Source organism: Argentina silus (genome assembly GCF_951799395.1).
Source record: "Argentina silus genome assembly, chromosome: 15".
Classification (NCBI taxonomy): domain Eukaryota; kingdom Metazoa; phylum Chordata; class Actinopteri; order Argentiniformes; family Argentinidae; genus Argentina; species Argentina silus.
The window spans coordinates 17360243-17373751 of NC_139669.1; the positions used below are offsets into that span (position 1 = coordinate 17360243).

The 13509-nt window shown below is 49.1% G+C and overlaps 2 protein-coding genes across 2 annotated transcripts in view; one reads left to right on the plus strand and one right to left on the minus strand.

The window, feature by feature from the left end:
• The window catches only part of dock2 (dedicator of cytokinesis 2), a gene marked incomplete at its 3' end in the record, with an annotated part of 32908 nt that extends 30106 nt beyond the window's left edge, over window positions 1–2802 (plus strand). The window contains exon 26 of the mRNA XM_083686062.1: window positions 2629–2802. Within this exon, the coding sequence (XP_083542188.1) occupies window positions 2629–2802 (174 nt within the window). The remainder of the gene's footprint in view (window positions 1–2628) is intronic.
• Window positions 2803–4051: 1249 nt separating this feature from the next.
• Window positions 4052–12783, minus strand: insyn2b (inhibitory synaptic factor family member 2B; the record flags this gene model as incomplete). Its single annotated transcript, XM_083686063.1, has 4 exons — window positions 4052–4223; window positions 8418–8492; window positions 10952–11082; window positions 12010–12783. 4 exons carry the CDS (start codon window positions 12781–12783, stop codon window positions 4052–4054), a joined length of 1152 nt encoding a protein of 383 aa, XP_083542189.1.
• Between the last annotated feature and the right edge of the window lie 726 nt (window positions 12784–13509).

Below are 13509 nucleotides of genomic sequence, written 5' to 3' on the forward strand. Positions count from 1 at the left end.
CGTGCACACGCGCACGCACGCGCACACACACACACACACACACACATAGACACACACACACACACAGACATACAGACAGAAAGCATAGAGGTTTGAGGCAGACAGACAGACAGACAGACAGACAGACAGACAGAACGCATCGAGTTTGGAGTCCTGGGTTTTTCTAGACCGCAGTCTGCAGTCGTGTTTATGCCCCCCCCGCCCCTTACTAGGCTTTACTCCTCTTAGGAGGGCTTTAGAACATGGAGAATACCTATTCCTCTTCCACACATGCTATTGTTCCAACATGAAAGCCCTCGGCTCTGTGTGTCAGCCATCAGATTACACACCAGTGCCATCCTCTCTCTCTCTGGCAGACAAGAAAGTGCAAATACTGTGAGAGGGATTACTTTTCAGAGGGGGGGGGGGTGGCTGGGGGGGCGGGGGGGGAGAAGAGAGAGAATAATGAAATGCTGAAAAGACAGGGAAAATATGCAGTCAATAGAAAGATGAAATGAGGACTTTGCGATGAAAAAGCAGAAAGAAGGGATAGAGAGAGGGCACAATGAATGGGGGGTTGAACATATATTTTTAATGTAACGCACAGGGCGGCCATTGCTCATTGGCTACTGCAGCGAATGTTGACATTTTTACTTTTGGTGAGGAAGTGTTCTATTGAAACCAAGTCAGGAAGTGTTCTACTGAAACCAAGTCAGGAAGTGTTCTGTTGAAACCAAGTCAGGAAGTGTTCTACTGAAACCAAGTCAGGAAGTGTTCTACTGAAACCAAGTCAGGAAGTGTTCTGTTGAAACCAAGTCAGGAAGTGTTCTACTGAAACCAAGTCAGGAAGTGTTCTATTGAAACCAAGTCAGGATGCCTCAATGCTGCCGGCGAAGCAGACACACGGTGTGTGAAGTGCTGCCGAAAGCCACCACAAGGTGGTGACAAGAGCTGTGAAGGATGTTTGAAAAGAGAATAGTTTGCCTTATCAGATAGATTGACAAAATCAAGTTTACGATAGCAGCTCATGAATTGCAGATTCTCTCACAGCGCAGAGAAACAGGGGGGAAATGTTTCAGCGCGGTCTAGCAGGAAGAAGCGCGAGTCGGCTTTAATCATGTAAACCGAATAATTACAGAATGAAGTTAGGACATTTTCAGGCGAGACAGCAGTAAGTATGTTGGGTTTCAGTGGGACCAAAACCACCACATGGTTCAACCTCGCCATCGAATGATGGATACTCTGAGAAAACATGGCTACCGGCTTGTCATGCTCAATGGCGAACGACAAACGTTAGACCTAAAGAGAGATACGGGAAGGAAGGACAAGGAGGAAAAGGGAAAGAGGGAGGGAGTGTCATTCCTCCTCAGAATGAGAGATGAAGAGAGGGAGAAATAGCATGCAGAGAGAGAAATAAGACAAGACAGGTGACAGAGATGGGAGACAAGGCAGAGCCGGCGGTTTGGTGCTTCATTTGACTTCATTTACTCTTTCTCCTGTCTTTCTCTGTACAGCATCTCTCCCCCTCTTTGCATCTTGGTCTCTCACTCCCTCCTTCTCTCTCTTTTACCATACCTCCTCTCTCTACTTTGCATCTCCCTCATCTCTCTCTCTCTCTCTCTCACTCTCCTTTCCTCTCTCTTTCTCTCCCTCCTCTCTCTCTCTCCCTCCTCTCTTTCTCTTTCCTTTCCTCTCTGTCTCTCCCTCCTCTCTCTTTCTCTCTCAGATGTTCACACACTGCACAGACAGACTGAGTGGTTGCCGTGGGGATTTAGAGGCTACCTGATTAAGTTGTCACGCCACAGATGTCTTTGAACTTGAGAGAGAGAGAGACAGAGAGACAGATGTTTATGTCCTAGGGAGTAGTGTGTGTGCACGTGTGTGTGTGTATGTGTGTGTGTGTGTGTGTGTGTGTGTGTGTGTGTGTGTGCACGTGTGTGTGTCTGTAAGCAGGAGTGTGCTGAGAGGGAGAGTTTGTTTGACGTCGATTCTGTGCGTCTCTGATTTAACAAGGTGATGTCTCTGCCAGTTTTGCTCAAGGTGAGTGTGTGTTGAGGTGGAAGACAAAAAAAAATGTCCTGAAAAATCTGATTTCAAGTTGTTTAGGGAGAGCAGCTGCTCCTTAGAACGCCCCCTCCACACACACACACACACACACCCATTCACAAAGGGTCAGTGTAAGGTAGGACACAGCAGATGTTTCCCTCACAGCAACCCTGCCTCATCTGGCTCCCAACTGGCTCTGTGTCTGTGTCTGTGTCTGTGTCTGTGTCTGTGTCTGTGTCTGTGTGTGTGTGTGTGTGTATGTGTGTGTGTATGTCTGTCTGTGTCTATGTGAAATCTATTGAAACCAAGTCATACTATATCATGTGATCATGTTGTTTTTGCTGTGGATCCTGTGTGAACGCAGACATAGACACACACACACACACACACACACACACACACACACACACACACACACAACAATAACAACTTATGACCCTTGACCTCGGCTTTCATCAGTCAAATGTGTGTGAGGGCCTTGAACTGTCCTTCCCTTATCAAAATGATATAATTTGTTTTTGACTGAACCATAACTCCTCTCTCTCTCTCTCTCTCCCTCTCTCTCTCTCTCTCTCTCCCTCTTTCTCCTTCTCTCTCTCTCAGGGGGAGACGTTCCAGCATGTTCAGGACATTGTGGTCACGCTCCTCAGGACCATCAACCGCACGGTCATCACCATGGGTCGTGAGCACGCCCTGATTGTGAGTCTAACGTGGTCCAATCGACCGTCGTGGTTTGAACCTATGTGGTTGTCGGCGGTGACCACAGCATGGCTCTGAGAACAATCGCTTCTGTTTAAAATACACGTGTTTATTGATTTGATCACAATATAACCATTACAAACAGCTGCAACATCACAGCGATGGGGGAGGAAGAGAAAAGCATTGTGGGAGATCACAAATGGGTATGGGGCGGTCTATAAAAATGCGGTGCCTACGATTGGTTACATAGTAAATAGGGTGTCGTCCTGGAAGCAACGGCTGATTCGTATTGGTTGAGCTTGTGTTTTAGCCAGTAGCAATGTGGAAGAGTGGAAGCTCGTTGTGAGAAGAGTGTGTGTGTGTGTGTGTGTGTGTGTGTGTGTGTGTGTGTGTGTGTGTGTGTCTGCCTGTGTGTCTCTACGTGTATGTGCGTGTCTGTGTGCATGTGTGTGAGTGTGTGAGTGTGTAGCATTCACAGGCTGAGCCAAGAAAATGACACTGTGTGTGTGTGTGTGTGTGTGTGTGTGTGTGTGTCTTTTTGTGGCGTTAAAGTTCAGCCTCCTGATGCAACTCTTGATCAGTCAGCCAGGTGTGAGAGAGTGATCATTGGCTGCACAGTCTCTCACTCTCAGAAGGGCTTGCTGATTGGATTGTCTCGCTTTAGATACTTTGAAGAGTTCCTGCGTGAGATCTGAATACATCCTGTGCTCTCGCCTCTGTCTCATCACGGCCTCACCGCTGTCTAACCACGGTCTCACCACGGTCTCACCCTGATCTCAACAGTTCAGAGTTGTGTCTCTCCACCATCCTAGAGTTATTGTAGGAACATCCAGTATTCCCCTCCATCCATCCATCCATCCAGTATGTATGGTCCCGGAGGTCCAACCTAGAAAACTACAACTCCCATCCATCCATTAGGTATGGTCCCGGGGGTCCAGCCTAGAGAACTACAACCCCCATCTATCCAGTAGATATGGTCCCGTGGGTCCAACCGAGAGAACTACAACCCCCATCCATCCAGTAGGTATGGTCCTGGGGGTCCAGCCTAGAAAACTACAACCCCCATCCATCCAGTAGGTATGGTCCTGGGGGTCCAGCCTAGAAAACTACAACCCCCATCCATCCAGTAGGTATGGTCCCAGGGGTCCAGCCTAGAAAACTACAACCCCCATCCATCCAGTAGGTATGGTCCCGGGGGGGGGTCCAGCCTAGAAAACTACAACCCCCATCCATCCAGTAGATATCGTCCCGGGGGGGGTCCAGCCTAGAAAACTACAACCCCCATCCATCCAGTAGATATCGTCCCGGGGGGGTCCAGCCTAGAAAACTACAACCACCAGAAGCACTTCTTGCGCAGCTTCTTGACCCTGGCCTTGGCACTGGGGCGGGAGGGGCCAGGCTTGGGGACGGGGGCGGAGACGGGGACATCGTAGTCGCCCTCCAGAACTTCCATCACCCCCTGGAACCTCCCCTCCTGCTGCCGGAAGTCATGCTCCACACTGAGGGGGGAGGAGGGAGGGGGAGGAGGAAGGAGGGAGGGAGGGATGGAGGGGGGGGGAAGAGAGAGAGTGTTAGTGTATTGACAGTACCGCTCATACCCATATGCACATTGTAAACATATGTTTCTACTGTCTTGACATGCACACACACCTCAAATGCTCGTACGTGCGCATACACACACACACACACACACACACACACGCACACACATAAACACACACACACACACACACACACACACACACACACACACACACACACACACACACACACACACACACTCAGTACCCAGTACATGTTCACAGCATTCTTGCACTTCATGCAATACATCACAGGCTAGAGAGATGAGAGGAGGAGGGAGGGAGGGAGAGCAGCGAAGGAGAGAAGGAGAAAAGGAGAGAATGAGAGTGTCCTTCTAAAGTGATGGAACTAAAACGACGAGAGAGGGAAAAACTTCTTTCCCCTGTGATGTTTTCAAAGCAATCCCTCCCCTCTTTCTCTCTCTCTCTCTCTCTCCCTCAACACACACTCTCCCTCCTCTCTCAGGATCTCTCTGAAGTGCCCATTGCTTCAGGTCATAGTGTAGTGTAGTTAGAGATTCTCCACCCGTGTGTGTGTGTGTGTGTGTGTGTGTGTGTGTGTGTGTGTGTGTGTGTGTGTGTGTGCGTAGTAGGCTTATGGATGTTTAAGGGTATGAAGTTAATGTGTGTGTACATTTTGCAGAGAGAGAGGGAGGGAGATGTTTAGGGATTAAGCATCTGGAGTTAATGAGGCTTATGATGAGGGAGGGAGAGGAGGGGAGATGATGCATACACACACACACACACACACACACACACACACACACACACCTAGCTACACACACCAGCGTATTTGTTGTTTCCACATACAGGAAACTTCTCTAATTATCCCACGGCTTAAGGAACGCAGGGCTTGGGAGCAGAGGGAGAAGATCAGGGGGATGAAAGACTATGGAATGTAAAGAAATAGGAGGGGAATACAGGCAGGGAAAGAGGAGGGGATAAAACAGGAAAGAAACATACACAAGGGAGGGAGAGATGTGAGGAAGATTGGAGGAGGAGAGGGAGAAAGACCGGAAGAGATGAGTGATGAGAGAGGGAGAGGGAGAGGGAGAGGTAGAAGAGAGGGAGAGGGAGAGGTAGAAGAGAGGGAGAGGGAGAGGGAGAGGGAGAGGTAAAAGCTTTGGCAGAGACACATTGAGAGAGTGAAGGGTGTGATGAATAAATGATAGGGTCTAGAGAGAGGAGCTACCATAGAACACACACACAAACTCACACACACACAAACTCACACACACACAAACTCACACACACACAAACTCACATAAACTCACACACACACAAACTCACACAAACTCACACACACACACAAACTCACACACACACACAAACTCACACACACACAAACTCACGCACGCACGCATGCACACACATATACATACACACACACACACACACACACACACACACACACACGTTGACAGAAAGCAAAACACCTGTGCAGTGTCCTTTTAGAATGAGGGGGGTTATGATGTCTGTCTCTCTCTCTCTCTCTCTCTTCTGTCTCTCTCTCTCCCTCTCTCTCTCTCTCTGTCTCTCTCTCTCATTCCGTCATTCTTCCTCTCTATTGTTTGGGGGATTACGCCTCAGTAGGAAAAGCTGCTACTCTTAATTGATTCTCCTCTGGCAGTACTGCTGTGTGTGTGTGTGTGTGTGTGTGTGTGCGCGCGTATATGTGTGTGTTCCTGAGTTCCTGTGTGTGTGCGTATATGTGTGTGTATTCCTGTGTGTGTGTGTGCGCGTGTCAGAACAAAACATCTGCAGGCAGCCAACATGAAACCGTTGTTTCCCTGCTCCAATCATTCCAGGGGAAGCCTTCATCCTACGCTCTCTTTATACGCCACACTCCCCCCCCCCCCCCCCCCCCCCCCCATCCCTCCTTCTCCCTCATCCCCCCCATCCCCTCACTGCGTCCCACTGAGTGTGTGTGATAACACCATTACTGAGCCATTAAACAAATGAGTGTGTGTCTTTGTGTTTGTGCCTTTTGTGTGTGTGTCTCTGGCGTGTGTGTGTATGTATATGTGTGTGTCTGCGCGCGCGTGTGTGTGTGTGTGTGTGTGTGTGTGTGTGTGTGTGTGTGTTATAGCCATGAAAGAATAGAAAATAAGCGGCTTCTCCAAATGGCCTTAGAGTAACAATAACACAGGTGTGTGTGTTTGTGTTTCTCTGTATTGTGTGTGTGTGTGTGTGTGTGTGTGTGTGTGTGTGTGTGTGTGTGTGTGTGTGTGTGTGTGTGTGTGTGTGTGTGTGTCATGTGTGTACTATGTATTGGGAATAATAGAATGAAACTGATCCTCTTTATTGAGAGAAAGTGAGAGAAATGGAACAGGCAGGCAAGGAAATCCCTGAGAGGGAGAGCTGGAGAGAGGGAGAGAGGGAGAGAGGGAGAGAGGGAGGGAGAGAGGCAGTGATAGGTAGTGGAGAGGGAGAAGAGAGAGAGAGAGAATACTAGCGAGAGAGGTAAGGTTTGGGCCAGGCATATGGAATGAAATGAGGAGGTCAAAAGAGGATACAAACAGCCTTGAAGCCAAATAGCGAACGTTTTGAACACAATACATTACACTGTCCTGACAACACAGTAGAGTTGTTTCACTGTGTGTGTGTGTGTGTGCGTGCGTGCGTGCGTGCGTGCGTGCGTGCGTGCGTATCTATGTTCACTGGGACTCTCTCTCTTCTTGTTTGATTATTTCTGCTGATTGTGATCCTGTGGGGGGATGAAGTGTGTGTGTGTGTGTGTGTGGGTGGGGGGTGTTCTGTGTGCCACGCCTCCCTCAGGTCTTCATTACTTCTGATTGGTTCTGTGATCCTGCTGTGTTTAATTATGGTGGCGGTGGCGTCGTCAGAGGATAAATGGTGATGATGGCAGACTAATATCGCTGCAGGTCCTGACTGAACTCAAAGTGTTTGACGATCTAAGTCGGGTAATTACTTATTTAGGTCACGCCCGTACGGGACTGAGAAGGGCTGTGGAACGGTCTGGTAGGAGGTAGATCACGAAGAGAACACTTGCTCACCTATACCTGACCATCCTCCAGATCTCCTGGAGCAACGTTGTCTCCAAATGTTTACGTTCTGGGGGATCGTTTCTGCAGACCAGGAAATAGGGCTCTGGGGGGGTCGTGTTATCGGGCTATACCGGCGTTTGACCACCTGTTTTGGCGTAACGTACGTCAGAAACGTAGAATACGTAAGAGTTACGTGAATTTACGACTTGCGACTTGCTACATAGTTCATGCAGTGTTAAATATTCACTTTGAGTGGTTACGGTTAGGCATTATCTTTGAGTGGTTACGGTTAGGTATTCACTTTGAGTGGTTAAGGTTAGGTATTCACTTTGAGTGGTTAAGGTTAGGCATTGACTTCGAGTGATTAAGGTTAGGTATTCACTTTGAGTGGTTAAGGTTAGGGTAAGTTGTCTGGGGAAGCCCCAAAAAATCAATCCAGCAACGTTCGGGGGGCTTCTGCCTCCACCACCCCGCCCTGCATGCCAGTACAGCCAGATAACACGTTCACACAGATCGTATCCTTTGGTTTGCAGAAATGATCCCTTAGAACGTAATCATTTGGAGACTGTGGGTTGCTGGGAGATGAGGTGTTTGACTTGGAGGGTAGGTTGAAATGCCTGCAGGACTAGTTACCCAGACCCACATTAAGCCTAGTCCTCGACTGAAGACCTTGTTCAAAGGAGGATCTCTTTTCAAAGAGCTTTCTAGTCTAGGCATGTACTCTCCCCCATAGGTGAGTTACTTCAGTCATAGTCTGTAGATTTAGAGGGTTACCCAGCAGAAGCCTCTGTGTTCTGTTCGTTGACAGGGTGTTTCACAAGAACATTTGTGTTGTGGTTGAGATGAATGAATGGAGAGTACAGGGGAGGCTGGCGGAGGTAGAAATCGGAGGACGGGCTCATTGTAATGCATGGAACGGAATCGGTAATGGTATCAAACACACTTTTCGACCTCCACCAGCCTCCCCTGGTACAGTGTACTGTGATATTGATACAGTCGTGTGTGTGTGTGTGTGTGTGTGTGTGTGTGTGTGTGTGTGTGTGTGTGTGTGTGTGTGTGTGTGTGTGTGTGTGTGTGTGTGTGTGTGTGTGTGTGTGTGTCTGACCTGTAGATGATGCAGGCAGTCTTCTGGCAGGTAGGACAGTTGTTGATGTCTTGTCCAGTTCTGTAGGAGCAGCGACTGCAAACACAAAACCAATAACAACCACTTCAACACACACACATCTCATCACAGCAAACTTATTACACAGCTGAGGACTTTCATCTCAGCAGCAGACTTTCATTTAGAACTGCACCACACACACACACACACACACACACACACACACACACACACAGCGCAGCACGCTCATGGACACACACACGCGCAACACACTCATGCACGCACGCACACACACACACACAAACACACACGCACGCACACAGTAACACACACACATGCACACACACAAGCACACACACGCACACAAACAGCACAGCATGCTCATGGACACATGCACGTGCAACACACACACACACACACACACACACACACATATACATTCTGGAACAGCGTGAAACCAGTTGCTAGGCGTCTTGCTGTGTTGCTGAAACATTAATTGCATATCTTCATATCTTCTCTGATAATCTAGGAAAGTTTAGTTTGGTATTAGAGCAAGCTGTCAACCCCAGAGAACTGACAGGGGGAGGAGAGGAGGAGAGGAGGAGAGGAGAGGAGAATAAAGAGAGTGTAGAGGAGAGGGGGGGAGGTGAGGAGGAGGGGAGAGGAGGGGGGGGGAGGAGAGAGAGAGATGAGAGGAGAGAAGAGATGGAGGGATGGGAGGAGATGCGAGAGAGGGACAGAGGGAAAGAGAGAGGGAAAGTGGAAGATAACGAGTGTTATACAAAGTGCACAAAAAGAAAAGGAGGGGAGGAGAGTGGAGGAGAAGAATACCGATGAGAGGAGGATCATTGTAGATGACACCGTAGAGACTGTTTGAGTGGGGAGAACGGTGGAGGAAGAGAAGGAGAGAGAAGGAGAGAGGGGAAGAAAAAGGGAGGGAGGTGAAGAGAGAGAAGGAGAGAGGGGAAGAGAGAGGGAGGGAGGGGAAGAGAGAAGGAGGGAGATGTTGGGTGACAGTCTGAGGGGGTTACAGTGATGGGTGGGGAGTGTGGTTACCATGGGGACCACAGAATGCATTGAATATCTAATGAGTGGGATAGATAAGAAGATTAGAAGATTCCTAGAGCAGTAACTCAGATTGATTTTAGACTGGCAGGTGGATAATCAATAATACACACATCTCTACTCTGCAGTCCTGGTGTGTAACCTACAGCATACAGTACATGCAGCACACACACGTACCTAACATACACACACACACACATCTACCTCCTGCAACACTCCCAAGACCTGATATTTAAATGTCTGCTATGGAGTTGAAAGCCTATCAGTTTATATTAAAGCTTATGTTGTGAAACACACTCTCAGATGCAGTGCTTTCAGTAAGTATTCACCTCCCTGGATTTTTTCCCACAATTGATTGTGTTATAACCTGACTTCAAAAAATAGATTTAAGAGATGTTTTTCACTCACTGATCTACACAAAATACTAGAATATCAAAGTGAAAATGATGTTTTAGAAATGTTTACAAATTGATTAAAAATGAAAGGCTGAAATATCTTGACGTCAATAAGTATTCATCCCCTTTGCTATGACACTCTTAACATTTGCTTAAATGCAAACATGTTGTCAACAAGTCACTCAGTAAGTTGAATTGAGTCCATCTTAATGCAAGGATAATAGTTCATGTCATTTTGGAATTCGTATCTTTGTTTTTATAGGGTCTCTGATTTGCATAGGAATCAAATACACACTGTGTGGATCAGGTTGTCATTACAAACTGAGCAAATGGAGAGGAACAAAACTGCTCAGGAATGCGACCCTGAGGCCTGGGGAGACTTACACAAATCTACAAAGTTGAATGGTGGAGAGGAAAAAGCACAGTCGATGGGACAACATCATCTCAGTCACTCTACAAAATTGGTCTATAACCAAGTGGCCAAAAAGAATCCCTTAATGGAAAAAATCAAGGATGAAAAGAAAATTATGATATTTGGTAGTGACAGCCTAATCCACACAGTGTGTAATTCCTATGTAAACCAGAGATGTAAACCCTATACAAACAAAAGATATTCATTTTGAAATGACATGAACTATTATCTTTGCACTCAGATGGACTCAATTCAACTTATGAAGTGACTTGTTGGAGACATTTTTACATTTCAGCTAATTTTAGGAGTGTCATAGCAAAGGTGGTGAATACTTATTGACTCAAGACATTTCAGCTTCCATTTTTAATTAAGCAGTAAAAATCCACTCTGACATAAAAGGATACAGTATTGTGTGTAGATCAATGACAAAAAAACATGAATTAAATATGTTCTATAATGTAGAAAAAGTCCAGGGGGTGAATACATATTTTAAATGTAGAAAAAGTCCAGGGGGTGAATACTTACTGGATATGTACATACACACACATACCCCGCTCTCTCTCTCTCTCTCTCTCTCTCTCTTTCTCTCTCACATTCACTTCTCCTATCTACTCTGTTCATTAGATACTCATCTCTCTCTCTCTCTTTTTCTCTCTCTCTCTCACCCTTCGCTCAAGGCCTTGCTCTTCTCAAGGTCCTGGATGACGTTGAGCAGGACTTTGATCTTCTCCTGGTTGGACACCAGACTGTCTTCCACACTCTGTAGACGCCCATGCAGCCCCCCAGGCCCCCCCCCCTGTACACACCCCTGTACACCCCCCACATGTCCCCCCACCAGCCCCCCCGGAGCCCCGTTGCATTGTGGGGGTGTGTGTGAAGCATGAGGACCATGGGAAGTGTGTGTGTCTTTCGATGGAGTAGGGGTGTGTGTGTCTTTCGATGGCGTAGGGGTGTGTGTGTCTTTCAATGGAGCTGGGGGGTGTGTGTTTTTTGATGGAGAAGGGTGGTGGGTGTCTTTCGATGGTGCTGGGGGGTGTGTGTCTTTGGATGGAGCTGAGGTGTGTGTGTCTTTCGATGGAGCAGGGAGCTGAGTTTTTGAGTCCTCTGATTTGATTGGCTGTTCTGGTGTTTTTGGGGGCTGGGACAGGATCTGGGGCGTTGGCTGGGTCTGAAAGGTGGAGGGCTCTGGTATGGGGGTCACCTGTGTCGGCTGGCTGGATTGGCGGCTTTTAGGTGGGAGAGGGGGTGTGGCCGGGGACTCTGAGCCTATGAGAAGCACTGGAGGAGGCGGCTTGGGGGCGACGTGTATGGCTGACTCGGGCGGTGTGTGTTTGTGCGTGTGCGTGTGGTGTTGGTGGTGTGTGTGCGGCGGTGTGTGTTTGTGCGTGTGTGTGTGGTGTTGGTGGTGTGCGTGTTGGCCCCCGAGTTGTGAAGTCGGGGTTGGCGTGCGTTTGGTGTGTGTGGTGGACGTGGCTTTGTCGGTGGTGTGTGAGTGTGTGTCTGTCTCTTGTGTCTGCGTTTGTGTGGATGTTTGCTTGTGATGCGTGTGCTCCTGGTCTTTTGTGGGGGCGTGTGTGTGTTGTGTGGACGTGTCTTTTTTGTGCGTGAGCGGATGGGGCATATGTGAGTCTTTGGCGAGCGGGCTCTGTGTTTTGGGGGCTGTGCGCGGTGTGTGTAGTGTCTGAGTGTTCTTAGCAGCGGTGTGTGTGTGTAAGTTCAGGACCGGAGAGTCTTTCCGTGTCTGATTGGGGAGGGTGGACTGTTTCCGGGCAGGATTGGGGAGGGTTTGGCTCGTCGTGATTTGATTGGCTAGTCGCCTGCGGCATGCGGGGGCCATGCAGGCGGCCTGACTGCTGAGGGCCTGAGGCCGCCGCCCGCACGTTCCACAGAGACGGGGCGATGACGTCATCATTCGGCAAGGTCTCGGTGGCGTGGCGTGCGCGCTCACGCTCGCGCTCTCCGACTTCAGCTTAGAGCGAGACTCCTCCCCTCTCAACGACTGGACACGCCTCTTCTCTCTCATTGGTTCGTTCCCCTCTGCGCCCTCACTGCAAACCCCTCCCACCACCTCAGGGGCAACCACGCTCCCATTGGTGTATCGAGCTGTCCGTTTCCCGCTGGTCCTGTGGCCAGACTCCCTGGGATTGGTCCGTATCTGACAGTAAACCCCGCCCCCTGACCCCTGTGACCCCAAGTCGTCCTGGGTCAGGCTGTAGATGGCGTTCTGAGACATCTCCTTAGCAACAGGGAAACCGCCGACGGAGTCACACGCCACCCCTGGCTCCGCCCTCATGGCAGTCGCTGTGGGGACCTGACCCCGCCCCGTCCCTGGATGCTGCGTGCTGGTTGGCTGGTTGTGTCTCTTGAGGGAGGGCAGTGTTCGGAGTCCGGGGGAGGTCTGGACCCCCACGCTGCACAGTGGCCCCCATCGCCCCCCAGCCAGGGGCACCCCCAGCGCAGGCACCGGATTGGTCGGATCTGCCAACCTTCTGCCCATACCCCCAGCCGATTGGCTCAGCCCCCTGAAGGGCTGGAAGGGGAGGAGCCACTATGTGACATCACAGCAGGGAGATGCTGTTTGTCTGTTTGTGTTTGTGTGTGTGTGTGTGTGTGTGTGTGTGTGTGTGTGTGTGTGTGTGTGTATGTGTGTGTGTGAGACAGAGAGATAGATATATACAATACAGAGAGTGTGTGTCTTATAGCAGAGTTATAGTGAGTTATAACAGAACCATAACATCTGCGGCGGTCGTGTCCCTGTCCCAGCTGTAGCGTCCTCGCTCTGTGTGACAATCGGTCCTCATGATTGTGGCCCGTTCAGTGACACGGTCCAGGAGAGGGTGAGCCCTCTGTACGGCCCTTTTTCCCCCCATCTCTTTTCCTCTCCTCTGCCTGTGAAGAGAAAGAAGAGAGAATTGAGACTCCCATTAAGTCGATGGACCCCGGGTTCTAAGAGCTTCCAACAGAGTCAGAGTAAAAATCAATAGCCATCTATCTCTCTGATCACTCCACTCCACTGGTAAAGGACCAACAGGGCAGAATTTTCTTCTCACTGATTCCCTGATGATCTCATTGCATGAAGACGGATTGCCAGTGTGTTGCTGAGTGTAGGATAGAGAGTGACGGTGGTGTTTTGACGGTGGTTTTACCTCTCTCTGTGAGTGAAAGTGGTGTTTTGACGGTGGTTTTACCTCTCTCTGAGAGTGAAAGTGGTGTTTTGATGTTG